Genomic DNA, 26,924 nt, shown 5'->3' on the forward strand with positions numbered 1-26,924 from the left:
CCACCAGCCAGACCTCCTAGCATCCCTGGGCAGGGTACGATGACAGTGTGGCATCCCTTGGAGACCACCAGCCAGACCTCCTAGCATCCCTGGGCAGGGTACGATGACAGTGTGGCATCCCTTGGAGACCACCTGCCAGACCTCCTAGCATCCCTGGGCAGGGTACGATGACAGTGTGGCATCCCTTGGAGACCACCAGCCAGACCTCCTAGCATCCCTGGGCAGGGTACGATGACAGTGTGGCATCCCTTGGAGACCACCAGCCAGACCTCCTAGCATCCCTGGGCAGGGTACGATGACAGTGTGGCATCCCTTGGAGACCACCAGCCAGAGCTCCTAGCATCCCTGGGCAGGGTACGATGACAGTGTGGCATCCCTTGGAGACCACCAGCCAGAGCTCCTAGCATCCCTGGGCAGGGTACGATGACAGTGTGGCATCCCTTGGAGACCACCAGCCAGACCTCCTAGCATCCCTGGGCAGGGTACGATGACAGTGTGGCATCCCTTGGAGACCACCAGCCAGACCTGCTAGCATCCCTGGGAAGGGTACGATGACAGTGTGGCATCCCCTGGAGACCACCAGCCAGACCTCCTAGCATCCCTGGGCAGGGTACGATGACAGTGTGGCATCCCTTAGAGACCACCAGCCAGAGCTCCACCAGCCAGAGCTCCTAGCATCCCTGGGCAGGGTACGATGACAGTGTGGCATCCCTTAGAGACCAGCCAGACCCACCTGGAATGCAAGCAAAATTGAGGAGCTGAGGGGGATGGCTGCAATGCAATACTCTCCGGACCCTTCTCATTCCCCCTGCCCCCCCCTCTGTCCCCCTCACTGCCAGGATCCATGCCAGTCGGCAGATCTGGGATGCACCACGTGCCATATGTTATTTTGCCACTAGGAGGCTCCATTCCATTGTAAATGAGCCAGCCCCTGCCGCCATTTTGACTGGCCAGCCCAGAAAGCGCCTTACCTCTCTGCCAGGGCCGGAGCCCTGTGAGGCAGAACGAGGGCATCTTTGTGAAAGGTCTGTTGGGGTGGCATCGTGTTTGTAAAAGCAAGTGGAACTCTGTAAATTAGGGTAGGGTTGCTTTGAACGGCTTCCTTTCTTTCCATGCTGCTTGGTCCATTGTTTACACGTTTGTGCTGCATGTGTTTGTATTGCGTTTATTCGTTTTTTCTGTGCGTTTGTCACGTTGATGACTTTGTTTTTTTAGTTTTTTAGAACTTGCCTTTCGACTTAAACTCTGCATGTACAAGGATAGACCTACAAGCTTTGCCAGTGCTTGTTCTGTATTGGCAGATGGTATGCATGCCTCAGTGCAGTGACTGCGGGCCTGGTCATCCCCAGAGGACTGCCAAACTTTTGTTCACTGTGCACATTGTGTCTTTCGGAACTTATTTAATATTGCGGCACTCTGAAGAATAAACCTCTGGGGCACCAGAGGTCCAGGGGTGAATATCATTTTCTAAACTATCAATCAGCCCCACACCTCTAGTACACCAGAAGGGATCCGAACAGATGGAATACAAGTGAATTATAAGACCTCCTTGTCCAATTTTGGTAACGTGGACGGAACGGCAGGCTTATCTCCGCAAGGTCGCGGATCGTTGGTTATTTGCAACACAGCAAAAATGCAATTATTACCCAATGATAAAAGGGACTGTCCAGTCAAGGTTGCATACAAATATCTACTTTATTATTATCACAACAGACAGTTCTAGCACACTACGAAATACAACCCACCCTGTAAAGGAATGAGGAGGAAAGACAGTCTCAAACAAGGATAGGTGATGCACTCTGGACACTGACAGGAGGGTAGTCAGTGTAGTAAATAATCACAATAGTTCAAGGATACTTGGTTTCAGCACAAAGGGAGCAATAGGTCGGAAAATGTCACTAGGGGCCTTCAAAGAAGGGCCAGGGGGACAAAACCACAATGTACCTAGTGCTTGTAGGTGTTCTTGGTGCTTGACAGGATTGAGTCGGTTTCAGGGCGCGTTGCAGCTTCTGTGACAGAGTTCAAGACGGGAGACAACTGTGGGTATCAGGCAGCAGACAGTTTTGCAAACGAGGCTGGACGGAGAGCTGAAAGCTATCTACATGGTGTTTGGGGTCAAGAATCATTGTCTCTGCTTGTTGGCAGTCCTGAAGCACTGGTCGAGGCGTCTCAGATGGTGTTTAGCAACTGCAGAGTAGCAACAGTCAGTGTTACTGTCAGTTGCAGCTCGAAGGGTTCGGCTTGCTCAAAAATGTCCTTTAAGGCAGACGTCGGTCGAAGCTTGTCGATGCACTCCTATTAGATTCTTCACTGCGCTTGTGACGTCCTCTAAGGCGGATGGCCCAAGGCTGAGGAAAGTGTTGCAGGCAGCTGTCTTGTCCTTGGTTTGGTTCAAAGACTCTCTGGCACTTCCCACCTAGGAAGCTTGCTGCACAGCCTAGCGGGTCATGCTGTGTGCTGGCTGGGTACCAGTCCTGGAGCTGCTGGAGGGTTCAGTATCTACCTCTGTTCCCCGGGAGATGTTTAGGGGAGGGATCTTGCTTCAGTCTTGGATGTCCTGACCTTCCTTCACTGGCAGAAGATATAAGGCAGAATGTACCATGAGCCTGGGCCCAATGCTGAGTTCTTCTTGCTACTTCTTGCAAAGTCTTTAGATGATCTTTCCAAAAGAAGGGCTCAGCCCTCTTTTAATGCCAAATGGGCCACAGTGATCTTAATGAACCAATCATGGGTCCTTACCATCAATCTCCTATATGCATGAGGTCATAACCAGAGTGCTTTGCAACAGAAAAGGTAAAGGGATGAAAACATGTAATACTAAATACCACTCTTCTTCCGTTCTGTTGTAGATCAAAGGGTCTCTCTGGTCAATGGAGCTCTCTGTGGTTGCTGATTAAAGCAGCAGGTCTCCCTTGAAGCTGCAACAGAACCAGACGTTCTGGTGCTGTCAATCCACATACTTGTATCTTCTCAATAGGGTCCCTCTGTGGGGATGACTACTGTAATACGTAGTCCAAGACATGACATTTCACTGTCCATTGACACCAAGGGCGGGAGCTGGCTTCAGGTTGACACAGTGCATATCAAAGGTTGTTGGGGTTTCCCGTCTCCTTTGTTAACCTCTGCAGCCAGGCCCTGTGAGGGCCTGTCTGAAGTACACTCCATTAGTGTGTTAATTATGTTAATTGCTGCCACCTTCTGCAGGGTGAAACAAAAGGACAAGATAGATCCATGGAGCCTTTGTTAGTTAATTAGGCTGGCCATGGCAAGAGGAAGGTTTTGACCCTCCCCCTTCGGAGATGCATTATGTGCTCCACCTGTCATATCCCAACTAAATATGACAGGGTGGACTGTGCCTGTAGGCTGTGTCCACTGTCAATAATTCGGAAGGGAAGAGTATCGACACTCTCCCCCGAACCACAGAAGCTGAATGGATTCGACCTTCCCACCGTGGTTGGCACGGGTGCCTGATTGGCAAGAACACAGGTAACCACGTGGCAGCCAATCGGGGGAAGGGAAATTAGGGAGAGGTTGTGGATAGGGTGGGGGAAGTTAGGAAAACCGGGAAGAGGTGTAGGGAAACTTGTTGGGATAGGTACGGGGAAGCACAGGGAAAAAACGTACAAATACATACACAGAACCTGACACGCTCCTGCCAACCTATTCCTGCCTAAACCTACTAAGTTCTTAATCTCATTTTCCATACACTAGGGCCATAATAATATACCTTCCTTCTTATTGACTGTACATAATCTGAAATTCACAACATGTCTCATGAAACAAGATGAACATGGCAACATGACAACATTTAGCAATCAAAAATGAAACAAACTGGGAGACTTTCCCCAATGAATATACAAACACACTGCACCAAGGGCAGGCAAGAGCAAACATGACATGAACATAAACATCTTCCCAGCCTGAGCATGACTGTGAATGGATTTGCTGGTGTGGGGCTGACACGTGCTTACTGAGCACACACGTCCGAAATGTAACTCGATATCCCCTGCTCCCTTTACAAACAACCTGTAGAACGCTCATGCTCCCTTCTAAGAGCCTCATCACGAGTTGGGCGGTATCCTGGCGGTATTACTGCCGGGATAACACCAGGGCTAATAGCGTTACTGCCAAACCCCCAGCGCTATTAGTGCCGGATCACGGGTTTGGCGGAACGTAAATTCCCCATTCCCCTTGGGGCCCATTCGGGAATTCCCCATTCCTCATTGGGCCCAATGGGGAATTTTCAGCACAAGTACTGTTGACACTATTACCGCGTGTTAATTGCGCCAAAAATTAGGAAATTCCTGGCTCATTTACTGCCAGCTCAGACCTGGGCTAAATGCAGCCGAATCCGTGATTTGGTGGATCCTTAAATACGGCAGTAATAGCGTTACCGCCACATTTAAGGGTTAATGCTAAACTCGTACTGAGGCTGTATGAGCGAATTAGTCTTTCCACACACAAGTTCAGATGATGATTCTCAAACAGGAATTAATCGTTTCCTCCTTGGAATATAAGGTTTCACAATCGCCCTCTCAGGCATTCATGGCGTTATGTAGGTAATAAAAACAAACAAACATATCCCTCGATTGCGGCATGCTAGATACACTGCTTGCTGCAGTCGGGACTCATTTAGCACTTCACTTTTTGTCCGGGAGCCCCGCGGGACTACCCGGACTGGAAGATGTTGAGCGTAGTAGCCGGCACCCAGCTGATCACCACCGCATGGCCCGGAATCCTTTCCCTCCTGCCCAGTCCTTCGGTGTGCGATGGCTGCAGGCTGGAATCCTCTGCTCACCCGCCGAAATGGCCCGTGCAAACGGAATAATCCGCACCTGACCCGTGCCATTAACAGCTAATACGCGGGCTGCAATCAGAGTCAGCTGACAACATTCCTGAATGCGCTAAACTACCAATCTGACATCCACCCAGAGCCCTCGTCTGCCCCAGCCCCTATTCCCGACATCCACCCAGAGCCCTCGTCTGCCCCAGCCCCTAATCCCGACATCCACCCAGAGCCCTCGTCTGCCCCAGCCCCTAATCCCGACATCCACCCAGAGCCCTCGTCTGCCCCAGCCCCTAATCCCGACATCCACCCAGAGCCCTCGTCTGCCCCAGCCCCTAATCCCGACATCCACCCAGAGCCCTCGTCTGCCCCAGCCCCTAATCCCGACATCCACCCAGAGCCCTCGTCTGCCCCTAATCCCGGCATCCACCCAGAGCCCTCGTCTGCCCCAGCCCCTAATCCCGACATCCACCCAGAGCCCTCGTCTGCCCCAGCCCCTAATCCTGACATCCACCCAGAGCCCTCGTCTGCCCCAGCCCCTAATCCTGACATCCACCCAGAGCTCTCGTCTGCCCCAGCCCCTAATCCCGACATCCACCCAGAGCCCTCGTCTGCCCCAGCCCCTAATCCCAACATCCACCCAGAGCACTCGTCTGCCCCTAATCCTGACATCCACCCAGAGCCCTCGTCTGCCCCAGCCCCTAATCCCGACATCCACCCAGAGCCCTCGTCTGCCCCAGCCCCTAATCCCGACATCCAGCCAGAGCCCTCGTCTGCCCCAGCCCCTAATCCCGACATCCACCCAGAGCCCTCGTCTGCCCCAGCCCCTAATCCCGACATCCACCCAGAGCCCTCGTCTGCCCCAGCCCCTAATCCTGACATTCACCAAGAGCCCTCGTCTGCCCCAGCCCCTAATCCTGACATCCACCCATAGCCCTCGTCTCCCCAGCCCCTAATCCCGACATCCACCCAGAGCCCTCGTCTCCCCAGCCCCTAATCCCGACATCCACCCAGAGCCCTCGTCTGCCCCAGCCCCTCATCCCGACATCCACCCAGAGCCCTCGTCTGCCCAGCCCCTAATCCCGACATCCACCCAGAGCCCTCGTCTGCCCCAGCCCCTAATCCCGACATCCACCCAGAGCCCTCGTCTGCCCCAGCCCCTAATCCCGACATCCACCCAGAGCCCTCGTCTGCCCCAGCCCCTAATCCCGACATCCACCCAGAGCCCTCGTCTGCCCCAGCCCCTAATCCCGACATCCACCCAGAGCCCTCGTCTGCCCTAGCCCCTAATCCCGACATCCACCCAGAGCCCTCGTCTGCCCCAGCCCCTAATCCCGACATCCACCCAGAGCCCTCGTCTGCCCCAGCCCGTCATCCTGACATCCACCCAGAGCCCTCGTCTGCCCCAGCCCCTAATCCCGACATCGACCCAGAGCCCTCGTCTGCCCCAGCCCCTCATCCCGACATCCACCCAGAGCCCTCGTCTGCCCCAGCCCCTAATCCCGACATCCACCCAGAGCCCTCGTCTGCCCCAGCCCCTAATCCTGTCATCCACCCAGAGCCCTCGTCTGCCCCAGCCCCTAATCCCGACATCCACCCAGAGCCCTCGTCTGCCCCAGCCCCTAATCCCGACATCCACCCAGAGCCCTCGTCTGCCCCAGGCCCTAATCCCGACATCCACCCAGAGCCCTCGTCTGCCCCAGCCCCTCATCCCGACATCCACCCAGAGCCCTCGTCTGCCCCAGCCCCTAATCCCGACATCGACCCAGAGCCCTCGTCTGCCCCAGCCCCTCATCCCGACATCCACCCAGAGCCCTCGTCTGCCCCAGCCCCTAATCCCGACATCCACCCAGAGCCCTCGTCTGCCCCAGCCCCTAATCCCGACATCCACCCAGAGCCCTCGTCTGCCCCAGCCCCTAATCCCGACATCCACCCAGAGCCCTCGTCTGCCCCAGCCCCTCATCCCGACATCCACCCAGAGCCCTCGTCTGCCCCAGCCCCTAATCCCGACATCCACCCAGAGCCCTCGTCTGCCCCAGCCCCTAATCCCGACATCCACCCAGAGCCCTCGTCTGCCCCAGCCCCTAATCCCGACATCCACCCAGAGCCCTAGTCTGCCCCAGCCCCTAATCCCGACATCCACCCAGAGCCCTCGTCTGCCCCAGCCCCTAATCCCGACATCCACCCAGAGCCCTCGTCTGCCCCAGCCCCTAATCCCGACATCCACCCAGAGCCCTCGTCTGCCCCAGCCCCTAATCCCGACATCCACCCAGAGCCCTCGTCTGCCCCAGCCCCTAATCCCGACATCCACCCAGAGCCCTCGTCTGCCCCAGCCCCTAATCCCGACATCCACCCAGAGCCCTCGTCTGCCCCAGCCCCTAATCCTGACATTCACCAAGAGCCCTCGTCTGCCCCAGCCCCTAATCCTGACATCCACCCAGAGCCCTCGTCTCCCCAGCCCCTAATCCCGACATCCACCCAGAGCCCCCGTCTCCCCAGCCCCTAATCCCGACATCCACCCAGAGCCCTCGTCTGCCCCAGCCCCTAATCCCGACATCCACCCAGAGCCCTCGTCTGCCCCAGCCCCTAATCCTGACATCCACCCAGAGCCCTCGTCTGCCCCAGCCCCTAATCCCGACATCCACCCAGAGCCCTCGTCTGCCCCAGCCCCTAATCCCGACATCCACCCAGAGCCCTCGTCTGCCCCAGCCCCTAATCCTGACATTCACCAAGAGCCCTCGTCTGCCCCAGCCCCTAATCCTGACATCCACCCAGAGCCCTCGTCTCCCCAGCCCCTAATCCCGACATCCACCCAGAGCCCTCGTCTGCCCCAGCCCCTAATCCCGACATCCACCCAGAGCCCTCGTCTGCCCCAGCCCCTAATCCCGACATCCACCCAGAGCCCTCGTCTGCCCCAGCCCCTAATCCCGACATCCACCCAGAGCCCTCGTCTGCCCCAGCCCGTCATCCCGACATCCACCCAGAGCCCTCGTCTGCCCCAGCCCCTAATCCCGACATCGACCCAGAGCCCTCGTCTGCCCCAGCCCCTCATCCCGACATCCACCCAGAGCCCTCGTCTGCCCCAGCCCCTAATCCCGACATCCACCCAGAGCCCTCGTCTGCCCCAGCCCCTAATCCTGTCATCCACCCAGAGCCCTCGTCTGCCCCAGCCCCTAATCCCGACATCCACCCAGAGCCCTCGTCTGCCCCAGCCCCTAATCCCGACATCCACCCAGAGCCCTCGTCTGCCCCAGCCCCTAATCCCGACATCCACCCAGAGCCCTCGTCTGCCCCAGCCCCTCATCCCGACATCCACCCAGAGCCCTCGTCTGCCCCAGCTCCTAATCCCGACATCGACCCAGAGCCCTCGTCTGCCCCAGCCCCTCATCCCGACATCCACCCAGAGCCCTCGTCTGCCCCAGCCCCTAATCCCGACATCCACCCAGAGCCCTCGTCTGCCCCAGCCCCTAATCCCGACATCCACCCAGAGCCCTCGTCTGCCCCAGCCCCTAATCCCGACATCCACCCAGAGCCCTCGTCTGCCCCAGCCCCTCATCCCGACATCCACCCAGAGCCCTCGTCTGCCCCAGCCCCTAATCCCGACATCCACCCAGAGCCCTCGTCTGCCCCAGCCCCTAATCCCGACATCCACCCAGAGCCCTCGTCTGCCCCAGCCCCTAATCCCGACATCCACCCAGAGCCCTAGTCTGCCCCAGCCCCTAATCCCGACATCCACCCAGAGCCCTCGTCTGCCCCAGCCCCTAATCCCGACATCCACCCAGAGCCCTCGTCTGCCCCAGCCCCTAATCCCGACATCCACCCAGAGCCCTCGTCTGCCCCAGCCCCTAATCCCGACATCCACCCAGAGCCCTCGTCTGCCCCAGCCCCTAATCCCGACATCCACCCAGAGCCCTCGTCTGCCCCAGCCCCTAATCCCGACATCCACCCAGAGCCCTCGTCTGCCCCAGCCCCTAATCCTGACATTCACCAAGAGCCCTCGTCTGCCCCAGCCCCTAATCCTGACATCCACCCAGAGCCCTCGTCTCCCCAGCCCCTAATCCCGACATCCACCCAGAGCCCTCGTCTCCCCAGCCCCTAATCCCGACATCCACCCAGAGCCCTCATCTGCCCCAGCCCCTCATCCCGACATCCACCCAGAGCCCTCGTCTGCCCCAGCCCCTAATCCCGACATCCACCCTGAGCCCTCGTCTGCCCCAGCCCCTAATCCCGACATCCACCCAGAGCCCTCGTCTGCCCCAGCCCCTAATCCCGACATCCACCCAGAGCCCTCGTCTGCCCCAGCCCCTAATCCCGACATCCACCCAGAGCCCTAGTCTGCCCCAGCCCCTAATCCCGACATCCACCCAGAGCCCTCGTCTGCCCCAGCCCCTAATCCCGACATCCACCCAGAGCCCTCGTCTGCCCCAGCCCCTAATCCCGACATCCACCCAGAGCCCTCGTCTGCCCCAGCCCCTAATCCCGACATCCACCCAGAGCCCTCGTCTGCCCCAGCCCCTAATCCCGACATCCACCCAGAGCCCTCGTCTGCCCCAGCCCCTAATCCCGACATCCACCCAGAGCCCTCGTCTGCCCCAGCCCCTAATCCCGACATCCACCCAGAGCCCTCGTCTGCCCCAGCCCCTCATCCCGACATCCACCCAGAGCCCTCGTCTGCCCCAGCCCCTAATCCCGACATCCACCCAGAGCCCTCGTCTGCCCCAGCCCCTAATCCCGACATCCACCCAGAGAACACAGGTCTATTGATATTTTATTTGTATTGCGCACATACTCATGTGTTTCAGAGCACGACAAGGTAAGGGAGGGGAACAAGGGAGAACAAAACAACGATCTTACTAGGCCCGGTGACATTGAGAACGCGCAAGTGCAGGGAAGAGGGAAAGGGTGAAGTGCGGGGGGGCAGGGGAGAAAAGGAAAGTGCTGAGCAAAGGGATGAGTGGTAGTGCAGCCAGCAAGTGGCAAGTGCTAGGTTTAAGGAACAGACGGGGTGTCTGATAAGTGCAGAAATAGGGGGGTGACTGTAGGGTTACAGATGCAGACCCAAGTGCAAGGGTAGCAAGGAGGCAGTGCGGGTGCGTGCTAGGGTGGGCAAGTACCTGGGCCCGAAATCAGAGGGTAAGCAGGTGCACGATGCCGAAGCAGAACAGATCAGCAGGGGAGAGGAGGAGAGAAGTCAGAAGCAAAGAGGAAGGTCTTGAGGTGCTTCCGGAACCGGAGATGGCTCTCCTCAAGTTTCAGAGTTGCACGGAGGCTGTTCTATGTGTATGTCATGCAGTGAGCACAGGAAAATGTGTGTGGATTAGACCCGCACAATTTTCAGAGGTTAATCTACCATCATTCAATTTCATATACAATTTTTAAATAGCTCAGGTGAACCACCACCCTGCTGAGGGTCTGGTTCGTCATGAAGGCAAAAGTACCGGCTGAGCCCATCTACATTTTCCATGCTGGGAGCCTGGCTTGTTCTAGATGTCCATTTCTAATCTCTGTAGGAATATGGCCCAATGCAAAAGTTTAGGATTCTCCCCATGCATGGCCATTAACCAAAGAAGAGGCCGTGGTCTGTCTGTATCGTCAAGTGTGACCCAAAGATGTAGGGTTTCAGCTTCTTTACTGCCCACAAGACAACACAAGCCTCTTTTTCAACAACGCCCCAGTTCCTTTCCCTTCGTAGGCGACAGCTTGCTCTACCCCTTGAGAGTTCAGCTGAGCTAACACTGCTCCAATCCCAAAATCACAGGCGTCTGTCTAGATAATGAACTCCTGACCATAGACTGGCACTTTCTGAACTGGGGCCCTGCACAGTCCCTCCTTTAAATCCTGAAAGGAGGTCTGGCAGGCGGGGGTCCAAGTGACCTTCTTCAGCATTTCCTTAGAAGTTACACCCTTCAGGGGCCTGGCGATGGTCCCATACCCCTTGATGAACGAACGGTAGTACCGAGTGAGAACTCGAAAGGCTCCCACCTGCATCTGTGTGGTGGTGATGTCCTGATCCTTCACAGCATGTACCATTTCTTCTAGAGGTAGTTTCTTACTTCCACTGTCCAGGTGGCCTAGGTAAGTCACTCTGCCCTGCACTATTTAGCACTTTGTGGCCTTGACAGTCAGACCTGCATTCTGCAGTGCCTGAAGCACTTGTTTCAGGTGGGATAAGTGGTGGAACACAACAATGTCATTTAAACAGGTGACACTGAGGTTTTCCAGACCTGACAAAACCTGGTTAACCATCCGCTGAGAAGTGGCAGGGGAATTTCTCAATCCAAAGGGCATCACTGTAAACTGGTAATGTCCTTCTAGGGTTAAGAATGCTGACCTCTCTCTCGCTCCATCTGTCAAGCCAACCTGCCAATACCCTGCTGTGAGGTCGAAGGTACTCATGTACTTGGCAGCGCCAAGCTAGTCGATGAGCTCATCTGCCAGAGGAAGGGTGTGAGCATCTGTCTACGTGACAGAATTGAGCCACTGTAGTCCACACAAAAGCAGAGTGCAGTCTTCCCAGCACTGGTCTTTTTAGGGACCAGTACCACCCGGCTAGCCCAGGGACTGTGGGATGGCTCTATCACTCCTAGGGACAGCATTTTGGAAACTTCCTCCTTGATGGTATCCCTGACCTTATCGGACATCCGGTGAATCCTACTCTTCACCGGCTTATTGTTTCCAGTGTCCACATTATGGGTGCTCCAATCTGCGTGAACTGGAGTCAGTGAAAACAGATGGGAAAAGTGTCCCAGTAAACGACGACAGTCTGTTAGTTGCTGTTCTGGCAGGTCCATTGCAAGGCTGACACCTTCAACGGTCACATCTGTGTATTGTGCAGGAGGTCTGGGAGGGGTTTGGTCTCCTCCTCACTCCCTCCTTCAGTTACTAATGCGTAAACCAAGTCATTCCGGCTATAATGGGGTTTTAGCCGGTTGACGTGAAAGACCCTGCACATCTGTTTCGGTTCAAGTCAATGAGATTAATCCACATGCACTGGCCTGGAGAATAAACTGTCACTGTGGTCTTCTGGTTGTGCCAGTGCTTCATCAGCTCCTGACTGACCTTTAGGTTTTTCGTCGACTGTTCCATGTACTTTCCCATTCTAGACCGAAGGCTAAGTACATAGTCCACCACATCTCATGTAGGTGTTGAGGGGTTGCCCTCCCATCCCTCTTTAACTAGACTGAGGGTGTCCAAACAGAAGCTTAAAGGGGGTATACACGACTCTGTCCTGTGGCACCCCCCATAGGCAAACAGAAGCATGGCAGGAGAACATCCTATTTTCTCCTCAGGTACACTTCCAAGCCACCTTTCATGCCTTTCAGGGTCTTGTTAAGCCGCTCAACAAGCCCATTTTTTTGTGGTTGGGAGGATGTAGAGAACTGGTAGGCGACTCCACACCCTTCCCACATAGCCTTCATATATGCTGATATTAAGTTTGATCCCCTGTCAGAAACAACTACTTTGGAGAATCCAACATGGGAGAATATCCCACGCAAAGCTTTCGCAACCACAGGGGCTGTGATCCTCCTCAGAGGGACAGCCTTAGGGTAGCTTTTAGCGTGGTCTACCACCACCAAGATGTATCTGTTCCCTGGTTTGAGGATCCAAAGGACCCATAATGTCCATGCCTATTCTCTCAAAAGGCAGCCCAACCACACGTAATTGACATTGTAATTGTTCTTTTATAACACGCTTAATACCGGAGACCAGTTTCTAAGTGCAAGACCGGGATTCGAACCTGCGTTGCTATGCATTGTCTTGCTTCAAAGACAAATGTGTTGTCCCTGAGCTATCCTCCCGGTAGTGGGATTAAGGGGGCCTTTGTGGCACCACCTGACTTGCCTGAAACTTGACAAGTCAGATAGGACCAGACAATTTCCTTAACATTTACTCCGAAATTCGGCCAGTAAAAGTGTACAGACCAAAGTTCTGATGTCTTAGTCGCTCCCAAGTGACCCGCTAAAGGAATTTTGTGAGCCAAATCCAAAAGGAACTTTGGTCGCACTGGGGAATCACCAACCTTCTGGTGCCCTCACCCTCAAGAGTTTTTTGGCTCACTGTACAGGAGTCCATTCTCCAAGTACACCTTGAACACGCCGGGGGCCTCGCCATTGGCCTGTTCCTCAGCCTGCTTTGCAGGCTTGCCAGAGTGGGACGCTAACTCTGGGCTTTAAATAAGTCAGTCTGATCTGAGCCCCAAGCTGATGCAAACTCATCCAGCTTGGCCAGGCCCTTCAGAGCTGAGCTCACCTGCTCCTCCACCTCAGGCTCCTGCGCTGCACCAGGCAACTCTGAAGTCACTGAGTTCCATGCTACCAAAGTAGGATCCTCAGTTTCTACTGGCCGCTCTCCTGCAGGAGTAGGCGACTCAGCAGTCTGTGGAACTGGACTAGGGACTACCAGCCATGCCGGTCCTTCCAAAAATCCCTTTGGCAGCAGTCCACACCCTAAGGCTCTGAGAGTCTTCAATCTGGAGGCCTCCTGGGCCCTCAATCTCGTAGCCACTGCGACTATCTCGGTATCAGGAAGATCATTACCCTACCGGCATAGGACAGGGATGGAGTCTTTCACCGCTACGCGGTGCTGGGTCGTTTCACCTCGCTGCCAACAGGAGCTTTCTAGCCGATACATGGTTAACAGCCAGGACAATTACTGCACCACTTAGAGAATGTGCCGAGGCCTGGGACCTGCGGGATGCCACCCTAGCCCCTGACCTCCATGAAACGCTAGATTGTTGATAAACCATGCTTGCCCCCCCAGCGAAATGGTTGGAGAGAAACACTGCTCATGCCGTCTTCCTCGTCATTTTCCACTACCCCTCCCGAAAGGTCTTCTTCATTCGGGTACAAAGGGTCTAACCCATCACTTAGGATCTTCTCCCCAACTGCCCTTGCTTCTACCCAAGCTTGGAGGCTGGTCAGCAACTCAGGTTTATTAAACTTAGTGCTCATGGAAAGTCCATTCTCTTGACATAGGATGTGCAGGGCATCCTTGGTCAAGCCTTTCACAGTCTCAATGTCAAGATCCATGATTATTACAAATACCTAACATTGTCTAAATGTTGCCTGCAGCAATACCTTTATCGTTGGGTGACTAAGCTGGCACAGAACACAGAACCAGAACTCCTAAAAACCAACAAAGGACATATGCATCAAAAAACTGCGCACACTCCTGTCCAATGATACCACCAACCAAGGACCAGAATCGTGTTACCTGTGGCGATAATGAATGACCAACTCACTGAATCTGGGGGCAGCGACATGTCCCCTGTTTTTTTAACACCAGCAATACACTGTGAAAGGAAAAAAAGAATACGGCAGTGGAGAGAGAAAGAAAAAAACAAGACAAATACTGACAGCTGCAAGCGTGGAAACGGCAGCCCACAGGAATGCACAACACTCAATCTGAGTAAATACCCTTAATTGCCATCCAGTGGTAACACACCTGGACCTCCACACGTAGTCACAAACTATGTTTATGTGATGGCACACACAAACCACGGGCGCAGTGACTCTCAACCCACATAACTAGGAGACAGCATCATGTTTCACTAGCTCCAAAACAAGAAAACCAGAAATCGACCGTGACAGCACACAGCCCCTTTCCTAAATCACAAGAAAATGCAATCAGCATCCAAGCGTTGTCTTCAAACAGTGTGAGCAGCAAAACGAACTGCAACATAAAAAGTTAAACCCAACATGACATATTTATATTCCAAACAGCCATTGCAACAAGCGATATCAAATTTACCAGTAGTATAAACATCAACACTTCCTTCATTCTTACCCAGAACATGACAAATAGACAGAAATTACATTACACGATAGATCAGTTGTTAGTCTGAAAGGCCCCTTTAAAAAAACAAGACCTCACCTGCTTTCTGTAGTCCAGAGCTTGATTTTATAATTGTTTTATGTTTATTTATTTATTTGTTTATTTTATTTCTCGGGAACGCGCCACATCGCCTGTAGGCATCAAGGCGCACACAAAGACAAAACAACAAACAATCAGTAAAGACTGAGACAGAATTAGCACAGAATCAAAGAAAGGTTCTATGTTTGTTGAGAACATTTGCAAAAACATTAAACACTGAACATTAAACATTTGCTTTGATGTTGAGCTGTGCCATCGCTTTCCGCCCTTCCGATAGTGCTGCACTGATACAGGGAAGAGGGGGTCAAATGCAGAGGCACTGCTCTGCTCTGCTATACTATGGTATATTATTTATTTCTTTGTGAATGGCTAATACAAAACAAATCCTTATGCGCAAAGATAGCTTGCTGCACTCAATATTAGTTATTCAATTTTGTCTTTACACCGAAGCCAGTATTTAGCACCTCGAAGCCCACACCAGACGGACCGTAGACAAACACGATAAATGCGCTTGATAGAGCTGAAATTCTCTGCCGTGCTGCTATCACATACAAATACGCAACACAAAACTTCTGGGTGTGTAAGGAGCAAGAGAAAGAGCACATAAGACATTGCAAAACAACTTTAGTCAAAATAACATGCAGGTCCGAGAAAACACAGTGCCATAAGCGGAAGGTTGATATTTACCATTCCGTCTGAGGAAAATGAAAACAGGTTCACAGTCACGCTCTGCGATGGAGATTTTCCAGAGGCCACTTCCCAATCACACCAATGAGTTTGGCATCTTTGCAGATAACAGGTGTGCCAATGCTTCTTAACAGCACCCTCAGTATGATGAGGACCTAATGTAGCTGGCCGGTGGTGGTGGCTGTTGACGGCAGCCCACAGAAAAATTCCTGCGCAGTACTGACCAGAAGTCACGGCACCATTTCTGTGGTGGCCAAGATAAGGCCCCCTCGGCCAGCCTCAGTTTGCAGCAGATAATGAGATCAGACGTCCGGGTGGTAAATCAAGCTTCATGTATTTATATTGCAAATACACAGCATACAGCGTTATCAGAAGGGAAAACCCGCATGCAGCAGGCAAGTGTTTGGGCAGCCGGCACAGGTGCTCTCTCTGACGTCCCCCCTCCTGCAGGTTTATAAAGCATATCATAGGCAAACACTAATATGTTTCTGTACTATCAAAATGGGGGTGTTACTTGGCACAACATTACAGACAGTTGGCAATTACTGTCGACATCTTCCTTGTGACCTTGTGACGCAGTCCTGCGGGGACATCGTGTTGTATTATGAATAAGCGGCATTCACAGATACCCCTTCTGATATCTTCCATATATGGGGCTAATGCTAAACTTGTAGAGAATAAGCAGAAGGGAAGGTCTGACGTGTCCTCTCGCCTACGAGGGGGTTGGGCCTGTCCGGGGTGCTGCGTGAGAGCAGCACCCAGGGAGGCGAGGGAGGTGACATGGAGTGTCTGAGACCTAACTGTATGGGAGAGCCTAATAGCATTGCACAACATAGCACATCAATCCTGCATATCCTAGCACAGCATAGCAATCCTGCACACCATAGCATAGCATAGCAATACTGCACATCATAGCATAGCAATACTGCACATCATAGCATATCATAGACATCCCGCATATCATATCATAGCATAGCCATCCTGCACATCATAGTATAGCCATCATAGCACAGCATAGCAATCCTGCACATCATAGCATAGCATAGAAATGCTGCCACATCAGTATATTCCTCTTCAATGTGCATTAAAAGAATTTAAATAATTCAACATAGGTAGTAAAGTTTCAGATCAGTTCTTGAAAAGTCAATATCAACGTAAAGATTTGTCAACCACAGTTCCAACAACAACAAAAGTTCTTGTTCTGCTGAAATAAAAAATGTTCACTTCTTCAGAATAGCATCAATGGTTTTCTCAGTCACAATGCCTATATATCACTTCCATTTATCGAAGAAGACTTGACATAGTTCAAAAGGAATTACAACTTCTAGAATGTTAATAGAACACATGTCTTGTTTAGCAATGATTATTCCTCTAGTCAGGTTTAGAGATCACAATAGGTAGATTTGTCAGGATGACTTCTCACTTCTGCGGCTTCTACTTCAGCAACTTCACTTCTACCACAGTTTACCACGAAGACATTCTCCTTGGCACCATAGCTTTCCACTTCATTTGAACTACCGAAGTCTTGCATCCACGGACAACCAACAATATACCGCCACAGCTTCAGTGTTTTGTATTGTAAAGACAGGGTTGGACAAGATTCACTTTAAAGCACTGCAACCCCTTAAAATAGACAAGGGACTCTTCCTCTGAATATCTCTTCAAAAGGGGCAGCCTCTGTGCCTTTCTTGTCTTTCTACAACCATGACAACTTCAGTATTGTATATCAGCAGCACAGTTTCCCTTCCCCAACTTCGCCTTCACCTCTTTGTCAATGTCAGCTACACAATTACCCAGAAGCCTTGGTGCCTCTCTCTTGGCTCTAGATAATGCTTGCACCGTTGTATCTTAGGCAAGTTTGTTCTTCCATTGGGCTCACAGTGTTTGTTAAAACAGTTTCTGGTTCTGAGAAAGGCAGCTTTAAGTTTCAATAGGGAAATACTCTTGTCTATGGCAATGCTTGCGCTCTCTCCAACAGCAGATGTAGAATTTAAATACTTGACTTCTTTTAGTAACAAAGGTTATTTGTTTCAATAAAGAGTTAAAGTTCACTGTTTACTTTGAAAACGAAATTAGGCACATGTGACCACTTCGTCATGAAGTTTTAAGGCTTTAAGTATGTATCAATAGTGCTCCACAATAAGCGTTCTGCTTAATGAGAGGCACAGCAACCAATAAAGTTCACTCTTTGTTTGTGAAATTAAATCAGGTGCACGCAACCATTGCTTCATTAGTTTAAAGGCTTAACAATGTCTTTCGGTAGCATTTTGCCTTCACCCGAGTAGAAGAAAAATGTTCATTCACACGCAAGTGCTACTTTCCATTGTTCCCATGTTACTATAGGCTACGAACCACTTGAGCTCACTTCTGCTTCTACGCAAGTGAAGAAAAGACTGGATACTGTTGCTGGCAGTGCTCGTGCAAGGAATCAGAACACCATGTTTCACTCACCGGCTTCTGTGATCCTTGTTCAGTGGGTTGCTCTACTGCCAAAACTTCGGGCACACCTTATACTGCTTCTGCCTTCACAGGGACCCACACCCTTCCTCTGCTCAGGTGTCTCCGGTCCGGACACTCGATCATGGAGCCCCGGTCACCACTGAGACCTGTGATTCACCCACAGCTCCTCGCTTCGGTCTGCCTCTGCACTTCAGATTTTGGGGGTACAGGACCCTCTCAGAACAAGCATGCGAAATCTGTTGCATCCACATTCCGACATCCCCTTGGTTCTCCCACTTCTGCTTGATTTTTCAGCTTCGTGCCTTCTTCTTTCCACTTCCACTGCTACAGCACACACTCCAGTCTCAAATCCAGCTCCTTCTTCTCTTTCCTATTGCCTGCAACTGAGGGGGCCTTTTAGGCCTCCCAGGTTCCTTCTGGTGTGGGCTGTTAGGCTTAATTGCCTGATTGTTATTACAACATGCGTCTTCAACCCTCTGACTCGTCTCAGTACTCCTGGGATAATGGGACATGTAGTCCACAACAAAGTTAATTCTCTTAGTTGTTTGTCTAACTTTAAGGGCAAGTTTACTTCCCTTAAGGTATTTTTAAAATTAAAACTTTAGAATTTGTCAGTACAGGGGACTACAATTTAGTTAAGACAACATTTCTAGATTCCTTTACATGACACCTTTGGGAGTAAAAATGGTGTTTATCCCTAATAACTTTAAAGGATCTTTCCATTGGTAAGGCTTTCTCAGGTTTTATTATACTTGTGTCCAGAACCCCAGATTCTATATGTGTGTCCTGGACCCCACAATGACAATAAGGCATTGAATGTTTTGGAAACCTGGAAAGGCTTTCCTGGTCATAGAATAAATACTGTGTCTCATCCCATGGGATCTCCTCACCGCCCTGGGCCTTGTCTCCTCCCATTTGATCCTCCCACAGTACATCACCCCCAAGGTCAGGATCAGGATCAGGAAGCATTTGCCTTTCCCTGGCCACCTGGGAGGAGGTGTTAGGCAGGGTTTCAGTAAGGTGTCCAAATAATTCTTCACAATACTCTTCATAAATCACGTCTAACGAATCAAGAAATAATGCGAAATAGTGCGGATATATCTCTGTGCTGGGGAGAATCGTGCGGATCCCTGACTAAAACCCTGCCAATAGTCTCCTCCCAGGCGACCAGGGGAGGGCAGACGCTTCCTGATCCCAATCCTGGGGGTGGTGTACTGCGGGAGGATCACCTTGGTGGAGACCAGGTCCAGGGCATTGGGAAGATTTCGAAGGGTGAGACACAGTATTTTTGCTTCAAGAGGAATACTTTTACTACAGATTTAGAGGAGGAATTGGCTTGTTGCCATTTTGATATATCTCGACCTCCTACTAAGAATGTAAATATAAAATTCTAAGGAAATGACTCAATCTAGTGTTAAACCCAAAGAGCCAATCTTCTATACCCCAAATCCCCATATCCTCCACAATACCAAAATGTATGCAAACAGGAACATTGAACATGTGACTTTTCCTGCTCCGCCTGTCTCTCAAAAAGGTTAAACCTTATAGCTCCCATTTTTATAATATCAAAGAAGGAAAATATATTCTTAAACCTTTTTAAAAATAGAGAAATGGATTCTTGCTCAAGTAGACTGCATGTGCCAGAATCGCTCAGGGACTGTAAAGAAGAAAAGGGCTGAAGACGCATGCAGGAGCCAAGTTACCGATAACGATAAAGATGTGTTATTTATATAGCGCCTTAATCCAAAGCGCTTTACAGAGCACATATTTACATACAATATCACCCAACCGAAATTGGTACTCATTTATCGACCACGGAAGGATGAAAGGCTGAGTTGGCCTTGCGGGGATTCGAACCTGCGACCTGCAGATCACGCTCAGATCGCAGCAGTGAGCGCTCAACCCGCTGAGCTATCTTACCAGCTTGTAAGGCAACGCAGACAAGTCAAAAAGCTTTTGCTACGGTCAGGCAATTAGTTCTAAGGGCCTGTTCCTGAAACCAATTAACCGACCTGGGGGCATAAAAGGCTGCTGCAGGGAGGAGCGGTTGAAAGAAACTGGAGCAGGAGCTGGAAGGTCAGCAGTAGCAGAAGTAGAAGAAGCCGAGCACGAGGCTGACAGTCCACAAGGAAGTGTGATCACAGAATTGACACTATATTAAAGGAAGAGCAGATTTCACCGGCAGAGTTGGTGCTGTGCTCACAAACCCTGTTAGGCTGTGGCAGCATAGAAAGTGCCTGGAAGAAACAGGCAGTCTTTCCTGGTGTACCTAATTGCTGTGAATGCAGAGCTGAAGTTGTGCATTCACCCGAGGCCCATGTGCAGAAGCAAGCCTCTTGACAAGCACTACAAACACTCTCTAAACGCTGTTTTGTTTTGGAACTTCCAGCATATTAAATCTCTGTAGTCTGCAGTCTGCCCTTCATTTGCACTGCGAGGTGGCCCGAGTGAAAGAAGGAGGAGGAAACATATAAAAACACAATACCGGCGTGGAGCGCAGCGCGGTGTGCGGTCAGTGTGTCTGTGCGCGCTGCTTGCCTCACCCCGTCTCTCCCACAAACACTCTACAATCTGCTTAACTGCTGAACTGGCAATAATTGCAGGATATTGAGTAAGTGCTGTACACAAACTTTACCTGCTGACTGTTGATGTTCTACGGGGAAGTGTCTGTGGGCTTTGCCTTTGAGCTTCCTAATTCCAACACACCTGAGTAACTTTGTGTGTATATTTCTGCCTCAGTGGTGGTTGGGGGACTTTTAATTTATTCACTGGTTGCTTCTGGCTCTGGCAGCTCCTGAGCTTCTCACAGAGCGGTTGCGGAAGTGACCATGGGATACGGCCTTGGTGCTCCCTCTTGAACCCTTGCTGCTAAACCCTTAGCGGCCCTGAGCTGGAAAATAACCACCATGGGTCCCATCAAACACTAGTGTGGAGGCGGACTGATGGGGTTGCGACTGTGGGCACGGCCTTTGAGCTCCCCGTTCTCTGGATAGGTTTGGTAATCAGGACCCCCTGAAATTAACGTTCTTAATTTCCGACTAAGTGCTGCAAACTCTGAATGCTGCAGAGACTCTGAATGAACAGATTCTGTTATTTATTTGTGGATTGACCTAAATTGTGTGGAGCAGACTTTTGCTCCCAAATATATGTATCTTGCACATAGTATTTCTTGTTGGTATCTCTGTTATTTAGGTTCTGACATTGATTGCGCTCTTTCATTTTTTAGCCCATTTTAGTCCATAGTTTCAGTGTTTATTTTAGGTGGACAACTTTTAAAATTGTATTTATCTGTGATTGAATATTTTAAAGTCTAGAGTTTAGCACTGTTTTAAACTATATGCTATTTGCAGAGCGCACCTTTGTAGTGCAAATAATACATAGGTTTAGAGCTAATACAATTTTTATTTATGTATTCTTTTCTTTTGCACAAGTGCATCTTTTGTATTCTAGATGTAGTATATTGCCCTGCACTAAAACCATATCTTTGCATAGTGCCCCTTGATATAAATTACATAGTATTCGCTCTGTTTTCATTTCTGCATCTTTGCACTTTGGGATTCGAGTACATCTTAGGAGAGGTAGTCGTTATCTGAGTTTTGTTTGCTCAAGGAATACATCTTTGCACAGCGCACTTTGCTAATACAATATATAGTACTGCCCTTCTTTACATTTGCATATTGCACTTTGTTGATCGAATACATTTTAGTAGATGTATTTGTTCTTCGTTTTGTATGTTCAAAGAATACATTTTGCAAAGTGCACTTTGTTATAAAATACATAGTATTGACTGGTTTACATTTGCATATTGCACTTTGGTATTCAAACACATCTTAGTGGATGTATCTGTTTTGTAAGTTCAAGGAATACAACTTTGCACAGCGCACTTTGTTATAAAATACAAAGAGCCTCATCTCGAGTTTGGCAGTAACCCTTAAATGCAGCGGTAACGCAGTTACCTCCACAGTTAAATTGGGGGTAAATCCGCTGGGCATTTGCCAATGTCCAGCGCAAATACTGTGTGGTAATACCGCCAACGGTAGTTGACTTACTTGAGTGTTCAAAATTGAATTGGGCAAGAGCCCAAAAAAAAATGCCTCGTAAAGGCCTTAGGAGCTATTCAACCATAGAAGATGTAAGTGGCTGCAATGAAATGATGAACCATTCCTTGGATATGGAACACAAGGCTATCAGAGGGGAGAAGGATGGAACCCTTGCGCTACCTACAAATGCTACCCTCCCTTTGGTAGAAGGCCTTTTGGAAGGTGAAGCAGCCCCCGATACCTGCATCGAGATCAGAGATCTACGACAAGGGGACGGGATGGCTGCAGCCCTAATTCACAAACAGGAGAAATCAGGTGCTTTTTTAGACCCGGACTCTGGGGCTGGCTGGATGCCGGGGGGTCTAATGGTGAATGGAAGTATTTTTAAGGAGAATGGCGCTATTTCTATCGATGTTCAGGAGGGTAGGCTAGTGGCAGCCTTAACCCATAACTTGGGGGAGGAAGGGCTTACTTATGTAGATGCTCCCCTGACTAAAGTTGATACTGCGGCTTGCCACCCTACTGAACGGAATGTGGAGCCGGTGTCATTGCCTTCTCAGGTTTATATGTGCCTGAGTCAAGTAAATATACAAGCCAGTGACCACCAGGAATGGGATAGGAAAATTAGTATTCCGCAGACCAAGAATTGGAATGAGGAAGGGGAGATCACCTGTAATTTAAATTATGGGGTCAGTGACAATGAGGCTTCACAACAGCTAACTTTCCCAAAGAAATTGAAACAACAGACATTATGTAATGGATTGCTGTTGGAGCTAGGTCGAGACTGCTCCAGACGGGGAGATAAAGTATTTAAAACACCAATAATTAACAATTTGGGGGAAAAATCTCATCAAAAGCAGACTACGTTTTTATTAGGGGCCATAGAGAGGGTACCAACATTTCTAATTATTTTGGGGTTAAGACTGCTACAAGCACAGAAATAAAATCTACTATACCGGTTAAAGCGACAGCTGGATTGGCTCACTCATTGATGGCTGAAGTGGTAAGGAAGCTGGAAGTTAATGAAAAAGGGGATTATGCAATCAATGATCGGAGCATTATTGAGTTTGCTGATCTGGCAGTTGTGGATAATAATTCAATTAATTAATTTAGTAGATCCAACAGTGGGGTACAGCAGACATGTGATTCCTCCCATATAGGATCCCCGTCGTCTGAGCTTACCAATTTTATAGATCAATATACACACAAACAAAATTGGGTCAGAGAGAGAGGACTTTTGCCGGAAGCTCGGAAAGAGCATGTGGATGACGCGTCAATACATCACATGCTGAGAGAAGCGGATGATAGAATCTGGATTACCCAAGCTATGGTTTCAGCATTAAACATGGTCCTCAGTTCTTTCGTAAACCTACACGATAACATATGGGCAGAGGTCAAATCTCACACTGAACTCCTGACAGACATCTATAGTAGATTGGAGGGATTGGAAAGACTGGATGGGCGAGTCCGGCAGCAGGGACAGGATGGATGCCCCTCCACTAATTACAATCCATTTTGTGTGCAACTTAATTCTGGACCAGCTAAACCGTATGGGTTGGGTGGGACAACATCCAGTGCTTGGGTGGGTTCTCACGTGGTGCCCGAGGAGACTGGATGGAGGGAAGAGATGGGTCAGGATAAACCTGAGGCTGGGCCGACAACACAAACAGGCCAGCCTGGAGTAGCCACTGATATCCCCTTTGTTGGCCTAACTAAGCAGGTGCACTTACAACTCCAGATAGATACCTCTCATAAAAGTCATGGGTGTCTTATTATTGATTTAACTAAAGAACCTACCCCTATTAAGGGGAAGATATCTGCAACTAAAAGAAAGGCTCAGCAAGTTAGGAAATTGAAAAATGAAAAGAATATAAAAAAACGAAAACTCTTGACACGCAAATATCTTCATAACCTCACTATTCCTGAAACCCTGCGACAAACGGGCAAGGGGGCCAGGAGCCTTATGGAAAATGCGCCAAAAGTAGAAGAAATTAGTGCAGGGGCTAAAAAGCGAGTTCAGATGGATATTGGGCATATTCCAGCTAATGAGCAACCCTTGGATGTAGGCCTGGTTGCCTTGCCGGTGAATATTAGCGCTGGTAAAGGCCCCTGTCTCCCAAGGGTGGATACAGTTATCCAGACTAAACCTTTGGCTCAACCCACTATGAAGAAGAAACCCAAGCTATAGAAGAAATAAGGAGGGAGGCGTCTGAGAGCGTGTCTGTTATGGGAACCTTTCCAAACGGGGAGAAAAGGATGCAAATAAAGGCTGTAACTAATAATTGTAAACCATCTCATTTGGCTGCTTCAGTGGCTGGTTTGACTGACCCAGCCAAACATTTGGTACCTGAAATAAAAAGTCCAACATTAATTAACATTGTATCAGGTAGGCGACTATTTGAAAATCTCCAACGGCATATAAGTCAACTAGAGGACGCGATCCCCAAAGAGAACCCTCCCCCCTTTTCTTGGGTGAAATGTATGCCTCTAATTATATTGAGAAACTGGGGCCCCAAGATGATCTTATTAACCCCTTCAGTTGTGAAGAAAGAAGACTGTTAAGTCCGAGGAATTTAGGGGTTGATAGTATTCTTAGGGGGGTAGGGGAATTGATTTTTCAAGACCAAGCCACGTATGAAAAAAAAAGATAATGCCAGAGGATTGTTGAGGGATATACTGCAAAACTTGAGTGGTGAACAGTAATCGAAAGTATATCAAATAAACAGTTTATGGGGGAAACCATCCCTTTGTTCCTTTATTGGGTAATATCCTAAAATAGAATTGCGAAATTGCTACCTTGGCTCTTTTGTCAACATGTGATCTGGATAGGATACAATTCCCGGATAGAGATCGATGGGATATGAGTAATATCTTCCTTAACTCTCGAGTGGTATTGAAATTAGTCATGGGAGAAATAGACGCCTTACGTGAGTTAGAATTTGAACTAAAGGTTCTGAAGGTTAAACAGAAGTCCATTGAGGGGTATAGGGGCTCTAATCACAACAAGAACCTGAAGGTGGTCTGTCGCCCGGGAAGAAATAGCATGGAACAAGGGAGGTAAGCTCCAAGGCGGCAATATAAAGAGATCCACGATGGGCCCAAATTACATCAGCCCTATGGAAATGATGATGTCATGGGGAGAGCAGATCATATTGATCTACCAGTGGAAACAGTCAACCTGAAGTTTATTGCTTGGAATACTAGAGGAAACACACATTTGTTTACAAATCCTGATACTGTCTCGATGCTGAAAGAAAATAGTTGTATTTTCTTGCAAGAGACATGGCGTCTGTCGAACCCGTCTGGCTTGAGATATTTTCACAATTGGCCAAGCAGAGTAAGGGAGGCAGACATTCTGCTGGCTTAATTATTTCACTCAAGAATACTCTGGGTATATCGGCTATGGTAGTCACAAGTCTCCCGTTTGGGATACTCACAGTAAAGGTATCCTCCATAGAGGACCTAGTAAACATCCTTCTGATTAATATATATTGGCACACAGGGATAGCCCTATAGGGTGAATTCCTGGACGTAATTACTTCTCTAGTTCAAGATTGGCAATGCTCTGTCCCATATGGGAAAGTGATCGTAGCAGGAAACCTTAAATCAGAATGTAGTATCCCCTATGATGAGGACTTTTTAGACTTGGGTGATGAAATGATGAGAGGATTAGAGAGGGGTCAGAAATCTCAATGGGGTTAACTGTGGAAACTCTCCCTCAAATCTGTGGGGACCTGGACCCAGTTATCCCAGCTCCCCCCATGTGGCATAGAGGAGCTACTTTCTCAACAGTAGGTCACATATTGTAGATGTAGGACTTTCAGAATTAACCATCAAGGTCACCATTACTTTGAATTTGTGGAGTGACCACAGTACCCTTAAAGTAGAATGTTGCCTCCCCGTGAATAGGACCTATAATGGGGGTGGGACCAATCTTAAAACTGTGGGACAGGGTAAAGGATTAAGATAGACTCCCAGAACCATTGAAGTTTTAAATGGTGAACTGATGGAAACTATCAACACTAGCACCTTTGAACGGAAACTCAAGGTTTTTAGCGCCCCAGAATTTGAAATGTTTGTGGTTGATTTACTGAGTAGGGCTTTGCATAAATTGAGATTTGGTGAGCCTCCGAAAGAACATAAACATGTTTATGGCCAGAAAGTTGCCATAGAAACATTTCTAATGCCCCGGTGTTTAAGACTGATGTACATCTCCCATTGCGAGCAATCAGAGAAAATTAGCAGAACCAAAAGCGTCAGGCAGAAATAGAAGAATTATTGCTGCTCCAGGAAATCAATAATGATGCAAAAAGATGCGCAAAAGATGCTGGGTGTACTGGTAAAAAGAGACCTGAGGGCATTCTGAAGATGGATTAATCAACAAGCCACCCGGTCATTGGTGGGCAGCTGGATGGGGTCTCAGAGGTACAATGAGTCTCCTGTTTCTCTGACATATATGGGGATCCCATGGAGGGCTGGCGGGAAAATTATAGTGGGGCTAATGTAGGGGGGGTGGTACGATGGGGCCTTGATATTCATTATGCTGAAGTATTGGAATTAATTAAAACAGCTAAAACTTCAGGCAGCACAGGCACTAATGGATTGACTAACAATACACTTAAAGCCAATCCTGTCGCTTGGGCCCAGATCCTTACAATGTTATTTGGAAGCTCTATAAAAAGCGAAACCATCCCTACTAGCTGGCAAACGGCTATGTAGTCCCCATTTTCAAGCAGGGGGACCGTAACCAAGCAAGGAATTACAGACCGATAGCATTAATAGTCGCGGACTGTAAGCTGGTTGCATCTTTTTTGCTATCCCTTGTCAATGAATGGACGGATAGCTCTCATTTACTAAACAAACTCCAGACAGGCTTCAGAGCAGGGCACTCAACAAACCTAAATGGGCTGGTAATGAGAGCCCTCGAGGATTCAGCCTGGAGGAAATTTGGAGGCGAATTATACGTGACCTCCACCGATTTATCCACAGCTTTTGACAGTGTAATTCGGACACGTCTCTTATTTTTTATTTATTTGATTTATTTATGTGCTTATAAAGTGCAGAAAGCCTGCAGGCAT

The 26,924-nt window shown here is 49.6% G+C and overlaps 1 protein-coding gene across 1 annotated transcript in view; it reads left to right on the top strand.

Annotated features, from left to right (window-relative positions):
- LOC138579681 (cell surface glycoprotein 1-like) overlaps positions 1-8,492 on the top strand; it is a 34,210-nt gene extending 25,718 nt beyond the window's left edge. The window contains exons 2-5 of the mRNA XM_069649921.1: positions 4,878-5,683; positions 5,843-6,856; positions 7,269-7,442; positions 7,562-8,492. Of these exons, the coding sequence (XP_069506022.1) occupies positions 4,878-5,683; positions 5,843-6,856; positions 7,269-7,442; positions 7,562-8,492 (2,925 nt within the window). The remainder of the gene's footprint in view (positions 1-4,877; positions 5,684-5,842; positions 6,857-7,268; positions 7,443-7,561) is intronic.
- Positions 8,493-26,924: the final 18,432 nt, after the last annotated feature.

Source organism: Ambystoma mexicanum, chromosome 3p, assembly GCF_040938575.1.
Source record: "Ambystoma mexicanum isolate Mex_15411 chromosome 3p, UKY_AmexF1_1, whole genome shotgun sequence".
Classification (NCBI taxonomy): domain Eukaryota; kingdom Metazoa; phylum Chordata; class Amphibia; order Caudata; family Ambystomatidae; genus Ambystoma; species Ambystoma mexicanum.